The 16,727-nt window shown below is 33.1% G+C and overlaps 1 protein-coding gene across 7 annotated transcripts in view; it reads right to left on the bottom strand.

Moving 5' to 3' along the window:
• HACE1 (HECT domain and ankyrin repeat containing E3 ubiquitin protein ligase 1) overlaps positions 1 to 16,727 on the bottom strand; it is a 93,928-nt gene that overhangs the window by 64,918 nt on the left and 12,283 nt on the right. For 5 of the 7 annotated variants that reach the window (XR_012496697.1, XM_074333343.1, XM_074333345.1 and 2 more), the window contains exons 5-6: positions 14,795 to 14,870; positions 9,422 to 9,553 (exon numbers count right to left, since the gene is read on the bottom strand). Coding sequence is in view for 6 of the 7 variants with exons in the window: in XM_074333343.1 (XP_074189444.1) it covers positions 9,422 to 9,553; positions 14,795 to 14,870 (208 nt within the window). In the remaining variant the exon portion in view is untranslated. Of the gene's footprint in view, positions 1 to 9,421; positions 9,573 to 14,794; positions 14,871 to 16,727 lie in introns of those variants that run through there. The other 2 variants (XM_019735005.2, XM_074333344.1) reach the window with 2 other exon arrangements.

The raw sequence follows: 16,727 nt of genomic DNA on the forward strand, positions 1-16,727 counted from the left end.
AGCTAGTGGGTAGAGGTCAGTGATAAGTCTAAACATCCTACAATCTACAGACAGCCTGCACAACAAAGAATTTTCAGGCCCAAAATATCAATAGTGCCAAGATTGAGAAACACTGGCATACTATAAGGCCAGTCAACAAACTCTGTCCATGTACACAATGCTTTCAGCTAACATTGTAGTGCCTCACCACTATGCACGAATGGACAGACAATATTTAAGAGACAACTTGAAGTAGGCCTGTAACATGAAAAGCAAAAATAAAAAAATAAACTAATAGAAAAAGGAAGTCAGAATAATAAAGACAAAAAAGGGAACCAAAAAATACAATAACAAAAATTAGAAAAGTAACAGATACTCTCAGAGAAAAAAGAAAAAATTTTAAATGTGAAAGAAATAAAAATTCAATTGAAGTTTAGAAAGGCAATGTTGAAAAACTACAAAGGAAGTAAAACAAAAATAAAATAGAAAAAAATGTGAAAATTAATAGATCAATCCATGATGACATCCTGTAGAAGTTGAGAATCAAGAAAAAAAAAGGTGGGAGACCCAAGGGAAATAATCAAGAAATACCAAAAAATTCCCCAGTACTGAAGGGCATGAGCTGCCAGATTGAAAAGGCTTAACACCTACCCAGTTTAATAAATTAAAAGACCTTCAACAAGGGACATCAAAGTGAAATTTTACAATACTGGGGATATAAGATTGCAGAGATAAACAGAAATAGGACTGATATTAAACTTCTCAACAGTAACACTGGAATCTAAAAGATAAAATGCCTTTAGAATTGTGAGGTATATGACTGCCAATGTAGAATTCTATACCTAGCCATACTATCATTTAAACATGGTTTTAAACAACAACAACAAATGCTTAGCTATGTGAGATTTCAAAAAATAATTACCTCCAATGTACCTTTTCTCGAGAAGCTAGTGGAGGATATCCTCCTCTAAAACAAGAGAATACAATAAAATAGAAGATGTGGAATGCAGAATATTGGAGCTCAAACATAGGAAAGACTAAGAAATTCCCAGGTTTACAGAAAAAGAATGAAACTGACATTATCTAATGAATTTGCCTTTGTAGAAAACAGTACTGAGATATCTCTCAGATCTTATTTTGTAAGAACATATAAGAATTACTGATTCATAAAAAGAAAACTGAGCAAAGCCAATTATTAATTTTAAGAAAAAGTCACCCTAGATAGGAAATGTTATTACAGTTCACTACTTGACTCAGCAGTAAACAATATTTACCTAACTATATATATATGTGTGTATATATATATATATGTACACATATATATACACACATATACAACTGATATTGTCTAACCAAAGTTTGTGATATAATTTTAGAAATTGAAGGAGAGGGCCTGGGAAGAGGACTTAACTTAAATCCTCACTCAACATAATGAACAATGATTTGGTGATATCTAAAAGTCATGAATTGAGAAAGAGCAGTAGAAACATATTATTTGGAAATACATACCAGAAGGAAAGCTAAAAATGTTGAAAACCGCTGCCTGGTGATCATCACTTGACAAAGAATGAGAGTTTAAGGGACTATCATTTTTTTATTAAAAACATTTTCATAAAAATGAAAATTTTAAGATATAGTATTAATGTTTTGTATTTGAATTTACTTCTATCTCAAGAGAAATTCTGAAATCTATGTAATATAGGTAACGTTATATAATTTATAACATAAATTATATATTGTTACATAAAATTTTATTATCAGCTATATAATTTATTTAAACTGAGCACAAGTGGTCAAGTACAGCTTTCAAATATAAGAAAAATAAGCATTTAGGTCACTATAACATAAGGCCTATTTGAGCCTTTTAATCATGACTTTCCCCTTTTTGATTTTTGATTTAGAAACTATGTATGGTACCAAATAGATGGACAGCAGCAATAATGTTCACTACCTTACAGAAATTATAGTCAATAAACTATCTTTCAAAAGGCTCAGGAGAGATGAAAGCAAATTATCAAAAATATATGTTAATATGCAATTAAAACCCAGCAATCCAGAGACAGAAGCTGAAACAAAATAACATACTATGCATTCATAAAAATTATTAAAACTGTAATGCTATATAAATACTATGTAAATACTATATAAAACTATAAGCAAAAGTTGTTAAAACTATATAATGATATAATAATATGAATAACCTTAACATATTCCTGGACACTGTACTAATAAGCATTTATCATTTTATTTAATACATCCTATGAGGAAGTTGATATTCTCTCCATTTTGTACAAGCAGGAAACCCAGTCTCAAAGAGTAATGTGCACTCCAACACAAATAAACAGAGAAGCAGAGACTAAAACCTAAGCCCACATTTATAAGCACTGATATTTACCTAAAAGTAGGAATTCTAATTTTTCTGAATTTAGTTTACTAAATGTATTATGGCTAATTTGGAATATAGTCTTCATAAGCTGCATTAATCATAAATGATTTAATAATTCCTATTAAATAAGTATTTGAGAGTCAAGCTCAAGCACTTAGACATCTATTTGTGTTTAGTTTTTAAATAATGTCATTTCTATACTTTTTACAGTACTTCTCTATTTTTATTTATACTGTAGAGCTTATAGTATATAAACAATTTAGCCCTTAGACTAACATATTCCTCTACTGTTCTCTTCAACAAAGTGGTGAGACAAACTTGGAACAAATAACAGCAAGAAAGCATGATTTACAATATGAACTGTCATCATATCCTTGTCTACAGGAAATATTCTACAAAGACAGTAGAAATAGTTTCTGTTCTTAACAGAGAAAAACACTTAAGAAAGTGGATATAGCTCATTCCAGCATTTTCTTTTCCATTATAAATCTTTCTGCTTTCCTGTTTTAACAGAATTATCCCAATTAAGGCCCTCAAAATACGCTACTAAAAAACATATTTTCTCTAAAAAAAATACGTTTCTGTTCTTAAGAGAGAAAAACACTTAAGAAAGTGGATATAGCTCATTCCAGCATTTTCTTTTCCATTATAAAGATTTCTACTTTCCTGTTTTAACAGAATTATCCCAATTAAGGCCCTCAAAATACAATACTTAAAAAAAAAAAAAAAAAAAAAAAATAGATTAAAAAAAAAAAAAGTTTTCAATGTTGCCTGAAGACAAACAGGGAGGAAAAACCCATTTCCCTCAGAGTAAAGATAAAAAATACATAAAGGGATTTGACTGTGAAGAATAAAAAATTGCCTTGCAACACTGAAATGAGTGAAAAGTCATCATCGATCTTGATGATTAAAAAATTTTTGCAGATTTCTTTTTGTAAAAGCTCTGAAACAGGAGGAGAAAGTGTAATACAGAATTCAATTATCAATGAAATGGCATAATGGGAGAAAGAACAAGAAAGTCACAGAGAACCTTAATCACAGTTATTTAAAAAAATTTTCCAGTCTATGTCTAATTACACACACACACACACACACACACACACACACAATAAAGTAACTTTGAAACCAGTAAAACTCAGGTGGATGAAATTATTTATTAAATTGAAATAAATACGTAAAAGCTCTTCAAGAAACAATACTGCTTGAAGATTTTAAACTATACAGAAGTATAAGGCAACAACATAACTTGAGAGAATACATTCTGGATGCAACTACTAAAGTCCCTAAGGAATCCCCAAAGCAAAGATTTCCAACAATAGATACAAACAAATCAGATATGACCTTTTATAAGAATCAGCACTATCAATATACACTACAATTAAAGGTACAAAAGAAAAAAGTGACACTCAGAAATGGAAACAAAATAGCAGGAAAAAACAGGCCGAAATGATACTGCATTTCACTAGTCCATTCCACCTTTCAACAAAAATTTCAAGGTCTATTATGTGCTAGGGACTACTCTAAATGCTGGAGTTACATCGATAAACAAAATAGACAAAAAATATCAGCCCTCATGAAGCTTACATTCTAATGGAAAAGGAAGACCAAGAGACAAAAGAATTAAATTATGTAAATGGTAATTAAACCTACCCAGAAAAATTGATAGCATTCTCTAAGACAGATTTGAATTCAATTTGTTTTAGCAAATTTCTCACCCCTAAACCCCTGCGTACAAATACTTCTGTGAAAACTGCACTGTGTCTGCTTAACAGACTACAAGCCACTAAGTCCAAAAAAACACAATTGTGATTTACAGTGGTCCTAAGCTCTTCTGTTTTCAAAATGTTATGACGTCTCATTTGCAAATATTAAGCTCAGCAGTTTACAATTTAATGTAAACATGTAAAAATATACCAACATAAATACTTGTGACTGCTAGCTACCATATTTTTCAAGTTATGGTTTAACACACAATTTTAACTACACTGAATTGAAATCATTTTATATGCCTAATTTAGATCACCAAAATATGCTTTTAAAATAATTCAGAATTTCAAATTCCCTGTCCAATCCTCTCCCCTTAAAAAAAAAAAAAAATAGAAAACTATTCTCCTGTTCCTAGATAATCAACAATGGGTGTCTTTCACCACATACACTAAGAAACTGATGGTTAGGAACCTTGAAGGAAAAGCATTGAAAGGGGATTTTCATATGGCCTTCAAAAAATACTTAAGAAGAAACAACACATTTTCAACAGACTTCGTGACCTTTCAAGTGATAAAACAATATCCTGAGTAGAAAACTAATGTGCAAAACTAATGTTTGGGTCAATCACAAAAGTCATTTAATTGAAGGCAATGACTAACAAAGACCACCTGTGTCCAATACACTGCTAAATTACAAGGTAAGAAATCCAAGGCAGCTCTATTTTATCAATGTCAAGTCTAAACAGCACTGAGCAAAGTAAAAAGGAATAGATATTCAATATTAAAACTACAAGTAAAAATCTGACTGGTATTATTTGCTAAAAGACCAAACAACAAAAAAAACAAGCATATTTGTTTTATCTTTTGTTTAAAAATAATTCTGGTTATTAACCAATGTTATCCCAATAAATTAAAAAAATCCTGAACATTAAAAAAAATTCTGATGACATGACTTAACAGAAATGCGTAAGTAGCTTATGCACTAAAAAAAAAAAAAAAAAAAAATGGCCAACTCACTACTCAGTGACTGGTTTTATAGGTCTTCTCTAAAAATTTGTCCACCTAAACCTATAGAAACTTTAAACTCTTAGGTAGTATCTAGCAAAAAATCAGTATTGTCCAGGTGTGCTAGAAAAATCAGAGAACAGGACAACTTTCTACTATTTGCTTATATTTCCCAGGAGTGATAAAAGAGAATTTGAACATTAGAATACATAAAACTACTCTGAATCTAAAAATACATTATGAAATGTTAGTCTATCTACCTGTGTGTCTCAGAGCCGAATCCAATTAATGTTTTTGCAAAAGCTTTCCATTAACCATGGCTGTCCTATAATCTCTGGATGAAAGTTGGAAAATGGCTAAAGGTACCAACAATCAATACTTGGAAGCTGAACACAGGGAAGCACTGTTCCTTAATAAGCCTACAATTTCAGTAAAAAATGCAGTTTGGTTCTATCAAACAACTGCTTTTAAGATTCAGGAGCTTAAATTTGCTCTAAGCAGGGCTCAACCATCATTTTATATGGTTGTGAAGCTTCATATTCAGCTATATAAACTTAGCAATATAAAGTTTATTCTGACAAAAATAGATTTATTTTATAAATGAATTGAAATTCGTCCATAAACTAATCCTGCTATGTACTCTAACTTACATAAATTGAGATTGAACCATTTGACAGCTCTCTAAGGTTTCTAAATTCAAGTTATTCCAGAAAAACAGTAAGCAACTATTTGTGGTAATTCAACACATTAATAAATCCTAACTAATGACAAAGAAAAAAGTTAGCCATAAAGTAAGTTCAATTTATGGCCAAAAAATTGGAATCAATTATACCTACGTACAATAATATTAAGTTTTACTACTCTTTCTAAAAACAAGATTAAAACTCAAACAACACACGGGACCTAGCTTACTGCACAAGAATAAATGAATTAAGGATCCAGATGCTGCTCTCTATGCTTTTCTTGCAGAATCACATCATCATGTTAATAATGGTAGTAATAGTACCAATACTATTGTTGCTCTTAAGTGTCTTCCAAAGAGTCCACAATACTTTCCTTAATTATGTAATCAGTAGACACAATATACCTTAGGAGGTCGATAAGAGCAGGGAAAGAAAAGTTGCCAGAGACTATATAATAAGCTAGCTGAATAATCAAACTCTGAAGTGATTTGTTAAAATCAATATCCAAAGACTAACCATAATTCTGGTAGTGTACAGCTAATAACTGCTGACCTAAGGAAAGTTATAAAGAATTACATTATTAAGGAGTTGTTACGATTGTTTCTTTCATCTGATCATTTATAAATAGTAATAGAAGTTGTTTAAAATCATAATGCTATTATGTTGCAAGGACAAAAAAAGGTCAGAATGCACTCTTCAATTGCCCACACTGCTTCCTTCCAACAAAAGGATGATGAGACCTTTATCTCGGTTTACCTCTAATGAAACAGATGCACCTATATGAAGTCATGGCAAAGATTACTTGATTTCTTCGGTATGACAAAAATGAATGAATCTTCTAAATTTTTTATCTTTAAAAAAGTAACGTAAATCTGAAAAGCATTTCTTGTCATTAAAGCAATATAGTATTCAATTATAAGTTCTATAAAGCTTTAGAACTCTTTGCCAATTACTCAAAATCTTTTCATGTACTCCTGAAATGAGATTAGAAGGTAAATTTCAGAAGATTTTTTTATCACATCTGCCCCTTCAATTTGCAAAGAAATGATATGCTTTAAAAGTGTTTTTACATGGAGTTTCTTTCCCCTTTAAAGTTTTGTATTTCGTTTTATAAAACATAATATGCAAACTTTTAAGCTTAAAAATAAAACAATCTCAAAACCTATGTCTACATGGATACAAGTATTGAATACCTTTTAATAAATTTATGCAAGAACTGACTACTTTGAGACATTAATGAAAAGGCTATTTTCACTTGCCACTAAAATAAGTCACTATGAAACCTGACAATGCATTTTAGACTCAGTATTCAACTTATGGAAAGATATACAAAGTGTTTAAAAAAATCAATAATCCCTATCGTGTAATAACTTTCTGTATCTCATAGCCCAGTAAATCACATCAAACTCAAGACAAAAAGATATGTTTGCCTACTGAGATTTGAGCACATCCCAAAAATATACGAGTAATTATGAAATATAGGTAATATCAGCATAACTATCCACAGATTTTTTTAGACGTATAATGCCTCCTGGAGGCTAGGAGATAGACTAATTTTTCAAGATTCCTTCTTGCCCTAATTGAAAAAGGATTAAAGATGAAAACAGTGATTCATAAAATAGTTTTCAACATTATCTGTATATGATCCTTGCAGATAACTATAACTGATCAACTATGACAAAATGAAATTCATTCACCAATACCATAAACCACAAGTTAACATGGCTTTTGTACACTTCCTCTTTTACTATATCTGCAAAATCTCACCCTGTGAAATTCATCACCACAGTGAAGTCAGGCTCCCTTTAAATCTTCTGAGAATACAATTCTTCAAAGGCATTTAACTATGAGGAATTCTCCCTTACTTTACCACACCTGCTTTGGGTTGCACACCATATGGAATATATTATACTTACACTAACTACTCTTCAATAATTTCAGAAGGCAATTCTAAATTTCTAATGCAGCCTGCAATGCTCATGTTTTGAGCCAAGGTCTTCTTAGTAATTCTTGCTTCTTCACTGATTCACGGCAGCTAAAAATTAGCTTTTGTACCTCATTTCTAATCTGAACTCCAGTTTTTTCCTGCACAAGTTCCTGGGCAACAAGTAAGGTTTGCAATCTTAGTAAATGACACTCCACTTATCTGTTAATAGCAGACAGTGTTTATATTGAAGTAGATGCTTTTCTGGTCCTATGAGAGCTACAAGCACAATTCACTCTGTAATATGTAAGAGTTGCTTAAAAACCTGGGCCATTCAAGATTAGCACATTTCAGATAATTTTTTTCCACATGGAACATTTTTTAAATTTAATAATGTTAATTCTGAGAAAGTGAAAACTAATGGGAAAGAACACTCATTCAAAATACTGGGCTAGTTTTCAGATGATAAAAGACAAAAAAATAAAAATGAATACTGGTGTTCAGAAGAAAGTTCAGGAGAAAAAAAAAATCCTTTATTCCTCCTTTTATCCAGCTCTTAGTACTCATATAAGACTGTCAACCATGGCCTCACTATCTTAAAGAAGTGAAATATTCTGTGAACTGAGGTCATTATAAAGTGTCTACACATGTAGGATCCCACATCCTGAACCCAAGTTGGGAGAAATGTGTTTGCAGAGATGGAAATTCAGAATTCCACTGGGAATTCTTCCAACAAAAAAGGTAAAACAGTGTATAAAAAAATACATGGGGCTGCCAGATGGCTCAGTTGGTTAGAGCGTGAGCTCCTAACAGGGTTGGTGGTTCAATTCCCACATGGGCCAGTGAGCTGCGCCCTGCACAACTAGATTGAAGGACAACTATTTGGAGCTGATGGGCCCTGGAGAAACACACTGTTCCCCAATATTCCCCAATAAAATTTTTAAAAAAATAAAAAATAAACAGACTTGTATCTTTGTAGTGTTGGTGGTGATTTTTTTTGTTTTTGGCTGTATTTTGTTACTGTTAGCAAGTAAATAAATAACATTCTATCATCAATAACATTAAATGTGGGTGGAAAAAAACACCCTAAAAATAACCAGGATAGCAAATTATTGCAAAGCACAAATTCATCTAAAATCTTAAGCTAATAACCATATAAGGCAGCAAAGTCTCCTAATGAGACAGAAAACTACTAACAATTTTAAAAGCCAAACGTTTGTACATAGGAATAACAGGAAAGTATTGCTATAAAACAGATGCATGATTTTAGAAATCAAACATCAGAAAGAAAACAACTGTCACTCTAGTCCTTGTATCATATTCCAAGACAGTAGACAAATACGATAACCCAAGTTGAACTATTTTAGCAATGTCAGTGCTCATTTTTTTTACTATCTAATCCCAATAGAAGCTTAATAGTAAAAAATAAAATATGAAAAATTTGATAAAACTGAGAACGTACATTTAAAATTTTAATACATTCAGCTATTACAATCTATGAATCAAAAATAAAATTGAATTCCAAATTATAAATATTTTGAACAGATTTAAAAGCACTGTTTTTCTATTCCTTTTATCCACATAAAATACAGTAATCAGAAGTGTGTATGATATAGAACATGTTGTAAGAATTTGCTATGACACTTTACGTTCCCAGTTATTCACAATGAAAAACGTTTCATGGATACAAAGCTTTCAATAAAGACATGCAACTGGGAGCTCTCCCCGCGAAGCTTACCGTCTTGTGACCGTTCTGGCAGGCCACGTGCAGCGCCGTCTGCCCCATGGCGTCCTCCACATCGACGTCACTGACGTGCTGCACAAGGTCGTGGAGCAATTCCGTCCGCCCGTTCACAGCCAGCCAGTGTATCTGTGCAGCCATTCAGTTACTTAGCATTTATGCAAGAGTGTTTCATATAAAAACAGCAGATAAATAATGTGATTATTTCTCAACTGTGGGTATGATACGCACAGTAAAGACCAAAATTAATATTTAGCCTTTATACTTTTTCCCTATATTTTTATATGGGGAAAAATACGCATCAAGGTGTAGGTTACACCAAAATCAAGCACTTCATGGTTAAAAGTAGTTAAGTATAGACTTAGAATAATCAAATATTCTGCTTCTTAGATGACTCTGGACTCTATGCATAGCTTCTCTCTAGAGAAAAGGCAATGGATATTTTTCCTTCCCCAGAAGTAAACATCAGTTAAAAAGTAACAGTACATGTCTTAATCTTTACAAATCATGCATGTATCCTGTATTTTACAAGTAACACAGGCATCATATCTAAACAATAAAATATATAGGAAGGATAAAAATATAAAGCACGTATAAATCTACTGCTCAAAGACAGTCAATGTTAAAACTTTGGACTATGCTATCCATGGATTTTCATTTTACTTTTTTCTATTAAAAAATATGCCATGGAACTTCCCCAAACACCACTGAAATAACAGTAAAGAGCACTTTTTCTTAAAGGACAGACCCACTAAGATAAAGAATACAATAGCAACGAATTTTGGAAGCTGGAAGCTTTTGACTTGTCAGAAACAAAAGCTAAATCCTAAACCAGAAGCAGAAAAAGCCAAAGAGGAAGGTGATTCAGATCACAGTACTCCCAAAAAGCTACAAAATCAGTAGTAAGCACCCTGCACCTCTTGAAGCAGGGGCAAATACAGGACTAAAACCACATCAGTTGAAAGTTTATTTCATAAGATTTAGACCCACAGATCCCCATCCCTTCCCAACTCTGCATGGCGAATAAATGCCCCTCCCCAGTCTGACAGGACACAAGAGGCTTGAAAATAGAGATGTCTAGATAAGAGACACCAGGCACACTGATGCAAGAGTATCACACTGAAAAAACAGATAAAGTGCAAGTTTACACACTGAATATTGAAATCCCAAAGCATTCTCCTCTACCCAGCATCAAGAACGCCAGCATTCTCCTGGTAGAAGAGCTTTCTCTGAGGAATCTAACCAGCTCAAGAGTAAATGCCAAAGAAACTGACATCTGGAAGGATCCTAAAGGCAAATACCCAAGAAGATCCCCCTATACTGAAGCCAACAGTGTACAAACCTCACTCTTTCTAAGAACTTTTTCCTGTTGTCCTATCAAACATTTGACAAATGCATCTAATTTGAGACCAAATAAAAATAAATAAATAAATAAATAAATAAATAAAGCAAAAAGTAGAGGAAAAAAGGGACCATGAATATTCAAGAAGAAAAGTTCCCAAAAAAACTGTATTTAATACTCTGAGAGAGAAAATATACTGACTGCAACCTTGAAACAAGAACAGGATACTATTAAAACAACAACACAACAACAACAACAACAAAATAGTTCAAAAAAAAAAACAAGAAAAAAAAAAACTCTCAGAAATTAATACTGTGTTTAGAGACATGTAAACTCAAAAGAAGATTTAGAATATTGAGGTCTCCCAGAAAGCACAAAAAAGACAAAGAAATGGAGAAACAAGAGAAAAGGTAAGAAAATCAAAAGAGTAGCTCAAACAGGTCCAACATTCAAATAACAGAATTCAAAAACAGAGGAATGGAAATCACTAAAGAAGTAATTTATGAAAATTTCTCATGAGCTCCCACTGCATGAATTTCCAGGTTGACAGAACCTCAGTATTACCCAGCCAAAGGGATAAAATTAATACAAAACAAGACATATAATCATGAAATTTAGAACTCTAAGAACAAAACAAATTTTATACGTTTCTAGAAAGAGAAAAACAAGTTTCCTAAAAAGAATCAGAATCAAAATGGCACCAAACTTCAAAACTGAAAGCCAGAAGCAATGCTTTTAAAATCCTAAGGGAAAACAACGTCTAGCCTAGAATTTTACTGTCAGCTAAATTATCAATTACATAATCAGACAGACTGAAAGACCCAAGTAATAATCAGTCATGCAAAGTGTCAACAAATTTACCTCCTGTGCACCCTTTCCCAATTAACTACTTGAAAATGTGCTCCCCCAAACTGACAGAATAGCTGTGAAAAACAGAACCTATATAACAAAGAACCCAAAACAAGTGAAAGGCCAAAGGAATCTCCAGAATGATGGTGAAAAGACATCCCAAACAACTGTGAAGCGGCCTAAAAATCAACCAATCTGGCGTAGAAAGACAGAGGCTCTTCTTCATGAGAGACTCCTTTAAAATGAATCAAGATGAAAGGTACTGAATATGAGGATATTTACAAGCTCAGGGAAAGTTTGGTATGGATTAATAATTAAGTACTTAGAAAACTTAAAAAAAAATTTTAAGCTGCAATAAGGCAAGAAACAAAAATAAAAGACATACAGATTAGAAAGGAAAAGATAAAACTATCTTCTATTTGCAGATTACAAAAAATCCCAAGGAATCTACAAAACACTCCTAGAACCAGTGAATTCAGCAAAGTCACAAGACACATAATCAATTCCTAAAAAGCAACTGCATTTCTACATACTATCAGTGAACATGCAGAAATCAAAATTAAAAACACAATGCCATTTATAACTGCTCCAAAGAAAATGAAATACTTAGCTTATACACTTAACATATGCACAAAGTCTGTATGCTGAACAGTACGGAATGCTAATGAAAGAAATCTAAGACCTAAATAAATGAAGAGACATATTGTGCTAATAGATTGGAAGACTAAACACAGTAAAGATGTCAATTCTCCCCAAACTGACCTATAGGTTTAATGCAGTTCCAATAAAAACCCAGCAAGGTTTTTTGTCATAGACAAGTTTATTCTAAAATTTATATGGAAAGGCAAAGGAACCAGAATAGCTAACACAATCTTTACAAAGAAAAATAAAGTGGGAAAAATTACTCTGCCTGATATATAGCTACAATAATCAAGAGAGTGTGGTACTGGCAAAGGGACAGACACATAGATCAATAGAACAGAACTGAGGACCCTGAAATAAACCCATACAAATATGCCCAACAGATTTTTTGAGAAAGATGCAAACCCAATTTCATGCAGGATGAATAGCCTTTTCAACAAACAATGCTAGAGTAACTGGACTTCATAGGCAAAAAAAAAAAAATGAACCTCGATTTAAGTGTCACATCTTATATAAATATTAGTTCAAAATAGATCATAGATATGTCATTTGTTCAAGCGTCAAATTATAAAACTTTTTGAAAAAAAGGAGAAAATCTTCAGGATCAAGCACATAGTAGGTATTTACGAAATTCCTGTTGAAAGAATAAATGAAGAAACATGAAGGGTCCTTTGTGAAGGAAACCAGCCAGGAAAGCATGTCGTCAACAATTCTCTCCTTTTGTACAAAAAATCCTGGGGCTCTTGGCTCCTGGCTGAAGGTTTATTCCTCCTCAGGAGCCCTTGGCCTTTCTTCCCCCATGTATGTGGCAACTATTCAATTCTGCAGCAGCATATTTTTGCCATCCCAGCTTCTGTCAGCTGATGGGGTCAATGAGCTGTACTATGGAGTTCATTCCACCACAGTGGTCTGGGACTAGGCAGGAACACGCGTGGCGGCCAGGATGGTTTCCAAGAGGAGGTACACCACACCAATGAGGGCCACACGAGAGAACACCAAGGTCTATTCCAGGCAGAAAGACAGCAGACGCTGTTTTGCCATAAGAAGCCTTATGGAATCAAATGACTCTTTAAATATATGCATGAGTAATTTTTTAAATAAAAATTTGATTTAAAAAAAATTTCTCTCCACTTCCATTAAAGTTCAGAAGTGAGGAGAAGAAATTAGCAGATAAAAACTTCGGTGATTAAACAGATTATGTGAATTTTGGACATCTTACCTTGCTTATACTAGATAGTGCCCTAAGGATAGATCTGTGTCAATTCCATCGTTTTATAAACCTCTGTGGTACCTATCATATCACTAAGCATCCTGTAGATATTCAAAATACAGTTTTCCTTTACAGAGATGGTGTTATATTGTTAATCTGCAACAACATCTGGATTATCACAGGAATTGTGGATTCCATATAATCATGATTGAGCTTCTTCTTTAATAAGTCATTCTTAGAATAATTAAAATCTTAGGGAAACTTTTTTTTTATGCTCCACCCTCCAGCCCCCCAAGCAAAAATTTTTAACCAGAAAGGTCTTGAAAACTGTCATGGTATGAAAATACTCAATGTTCTTCTTCATTCATAAATTAAAAGATTTAAAATCTACAAATACTACCAAAGGGAGGTAAAAAAAAATTTTTTACTGAGTATAACTGACAAATAAAATTATAAAATATTTGAAGTATATAACATGATGATGTGATTATACACTGTGAAAGGATTCCCACCATCCAGTTAATTATTAATAATACATCCATCACCTCATATATAGATAAGTAAACTTTAATAAATAAAACTTAATATCTTCTGTCACGACTTCAAAACAATTTCCAATAATCACATAATTCTATTTTATCTCTACTTCTAAAACAAATAATGCACCATTGAATAATAACAACTTGATTAAAATTTTTGGACTTCAATCTCTTCAGAAATATCACATACCTCTCTATAATATCTATGTGGATCAAAAACATAGTAATTTGTTTTTTAAAAGTAAGTGACACGGCAAAATGAATAAAAATACTAAGTAAGACCTAACAAGTCTGAAAGGCTATAGGCCAAAATATTGACAGTAATTAACTCTGAGTGCAAGGAATACAGGTAACTGATCATTCCCTTGTTACCTTTTTTTTTCCTTTTATGCCTACCCATCCAATTTTCCCATCCAATTTTCCCACAATGTGCATATTAAAAGAATTCAAAAGGACAGAATGAAAAACAGCTCTCCTATAATGACACATTAGCAGAGATGTTCCTAAGAACTCCCTTGAAAGTCAGTGACAAAAGCTAGGGGAATTAGACTTAAAAACAAAGAAAGGGCAGAAACTTAAAAAGAGGGGAAAAGGAGAAACATGGTGAACCAAAATTTCTCTTAACAAACATACCTAAGGACTGTATCTCACATCATTCCACATCTTCTTAATTACCACAAAGAACTAACCTGTAAAAACACTTGTACTACATTTTGCATTACTATCACCTTCAATATTATTTTCTAAAAAGTATTTTAAAAATCTCACATAAAATACTTAGCACTTACTGCCGTAAGGCCTTCATTATTACAAATGTTGACATCAGCACTGTATTCTAATAATTTACTCATGCATTTCTTCTGCCTGAAAAGAGAAAAAGACAGTCACAAATAACTGACGCTAGAAAAATAAAGAAATGACAATTATTTTAATGAAGTATTAACTACGTTCAACACTAGTTGATGGTAAGTATCAGTCCATTCCTGCAATATTTAAATAAACCCTATAACATCTGAAATAAAATACAAATTGTTTCTATAACTCAAAGATAAGATAATGAAAAAGCACAATGAGATTTTCATGTCACTGGGACAAATTCGTCACTCAATATGCTGAAATATCTAGTATTGACTGAATATTAGGAATAGTAATCTTTATTACAAATACAAGACAAAAAATATAAGTCTAACAAAAGGGGACTAGGTACAGCAAAAGAATGTCTGAATGTAATATTATACATTCTTGATTATGAAATATTTAAAAGTTAATACTAAGATAAATTATAAAAACATAACCACAAAATTAATAAAATGCATATATATATATATATATATGCATCCCCCTACCTACTTCACTTTTTTTTAATTATCTTTACTGTGGTAAAATACACATAACACAAAATTTATCATTTTAACTCTTTTTAAGTACACAGTTCAGTGGCATTAAGTATATTCATATTCTTGTGCAACCATCACCACCATCCACCTCGAGATCTCTTCATCTTGCAAAACTGAAGCCCATTGATCAGTAATTCCCCATTCTCTCTGGCACCCATAGCCCCTAGCAACTACCATGCTACTTTCTGTTTCTATAATTTGGGCTTATCTAAGTACTTCATAAAGGTAGAATCAAACAGTTGTTTGTCTTTTTTTGACTGGCTTATTTCACTTAGCATAATGTCCTCAAGGTTTATCCATGTTGTAGCATATGTCAGAATTTTCTTCCGTTTTAAGGCTGAGTAATATTCCACTGTGTGTGTGTGTGTGTGTGTGCGTGTGTGCGTGTGTGTACCACATTTTCCTTATCCATCCATCCATCAATGGATACTTAGATAGCTTTCATTTTAGTTACTGTGAATAATGCTGCTATGAATATGGGTATACAAACATTTCTTCGAAACCCTGCTCTCAATTTTACTTAGCACATCCCCAGAAGTGGGATAGTTGGATCATATGGTAATTCTATTTTTAATTTTTTTTTTTAATGTTCTGCTCAATTTTTTTTTTTTTTTAAAGATTTTTTTATTGGGGAAGGGGAACAGGACTTTATTGGGAAACAGTGTGCACTTCCAGGACTTTTCTCCAAGTCAAGTTGTTGTCCTTTCAATCTTAGTTGTGGAGGGTTCTGTTCAGCTTCAAGTTGTTGTTCTTTCAGTCTTGGATGTGGAGGGCGCAGCTCAGCTCCAGGTCCAGTTGCCGTTGCTAGTTGCAGGGGGCACAGCCCACCATCCCTTGCGGGAGCTGAACCGGCAACCTTGTGGTTGAGAGGACACGCTCCAACCAACTGAGCCATCCGGGAGCTCAGCGGCAGCCCAGCTCAAGGTGCTTTGTTCAATTTTAGTTGCAAGGGGCGCTGCCCACCATCCCTTGCGGGACTCGAGGGATTGAACTGCAACCTTGTGGTTGAGAGCCCACTGGCCCATGTGGGAATCGAACCGGCAGCCTTCAGAGTTAGGAGCACGGAGCTCTAACCGCCTGAGCCACCAGGCTGGCCCCTATTTTTAATTTTTTGAGGAACCACCAAACTGCTTTGCAGAGCATCTGTACCATTTTACATTCCCACCAACAGTGCACAGGGGGTTCTAATTTCTCTACATCCTCTCCAACACTTGTTATTTTCTGTTTTTTTAATGAGTGGGTATCTCATTAATAGTTTTGATTTGCATTTTTCTAATGATTAGTAATATTGAGCACCTTTTCATGTTCTTAGTGGCCATTTGTA

This window comes from Rhinolophus sinicus, linkage group LG05 (genome assembly GCF_036562045.2).
Source record: "Rhinolophus sinicus isolate RSC01 linkage group LG05, ASM3656204v1, whole genome shotgun sequence".
NCBI lineage: Eukaryota > Metazoa > Chordata > Mammalia > Chiroptera > Rhinolophidae > Rhinolophus > Rhinolophus sinicus.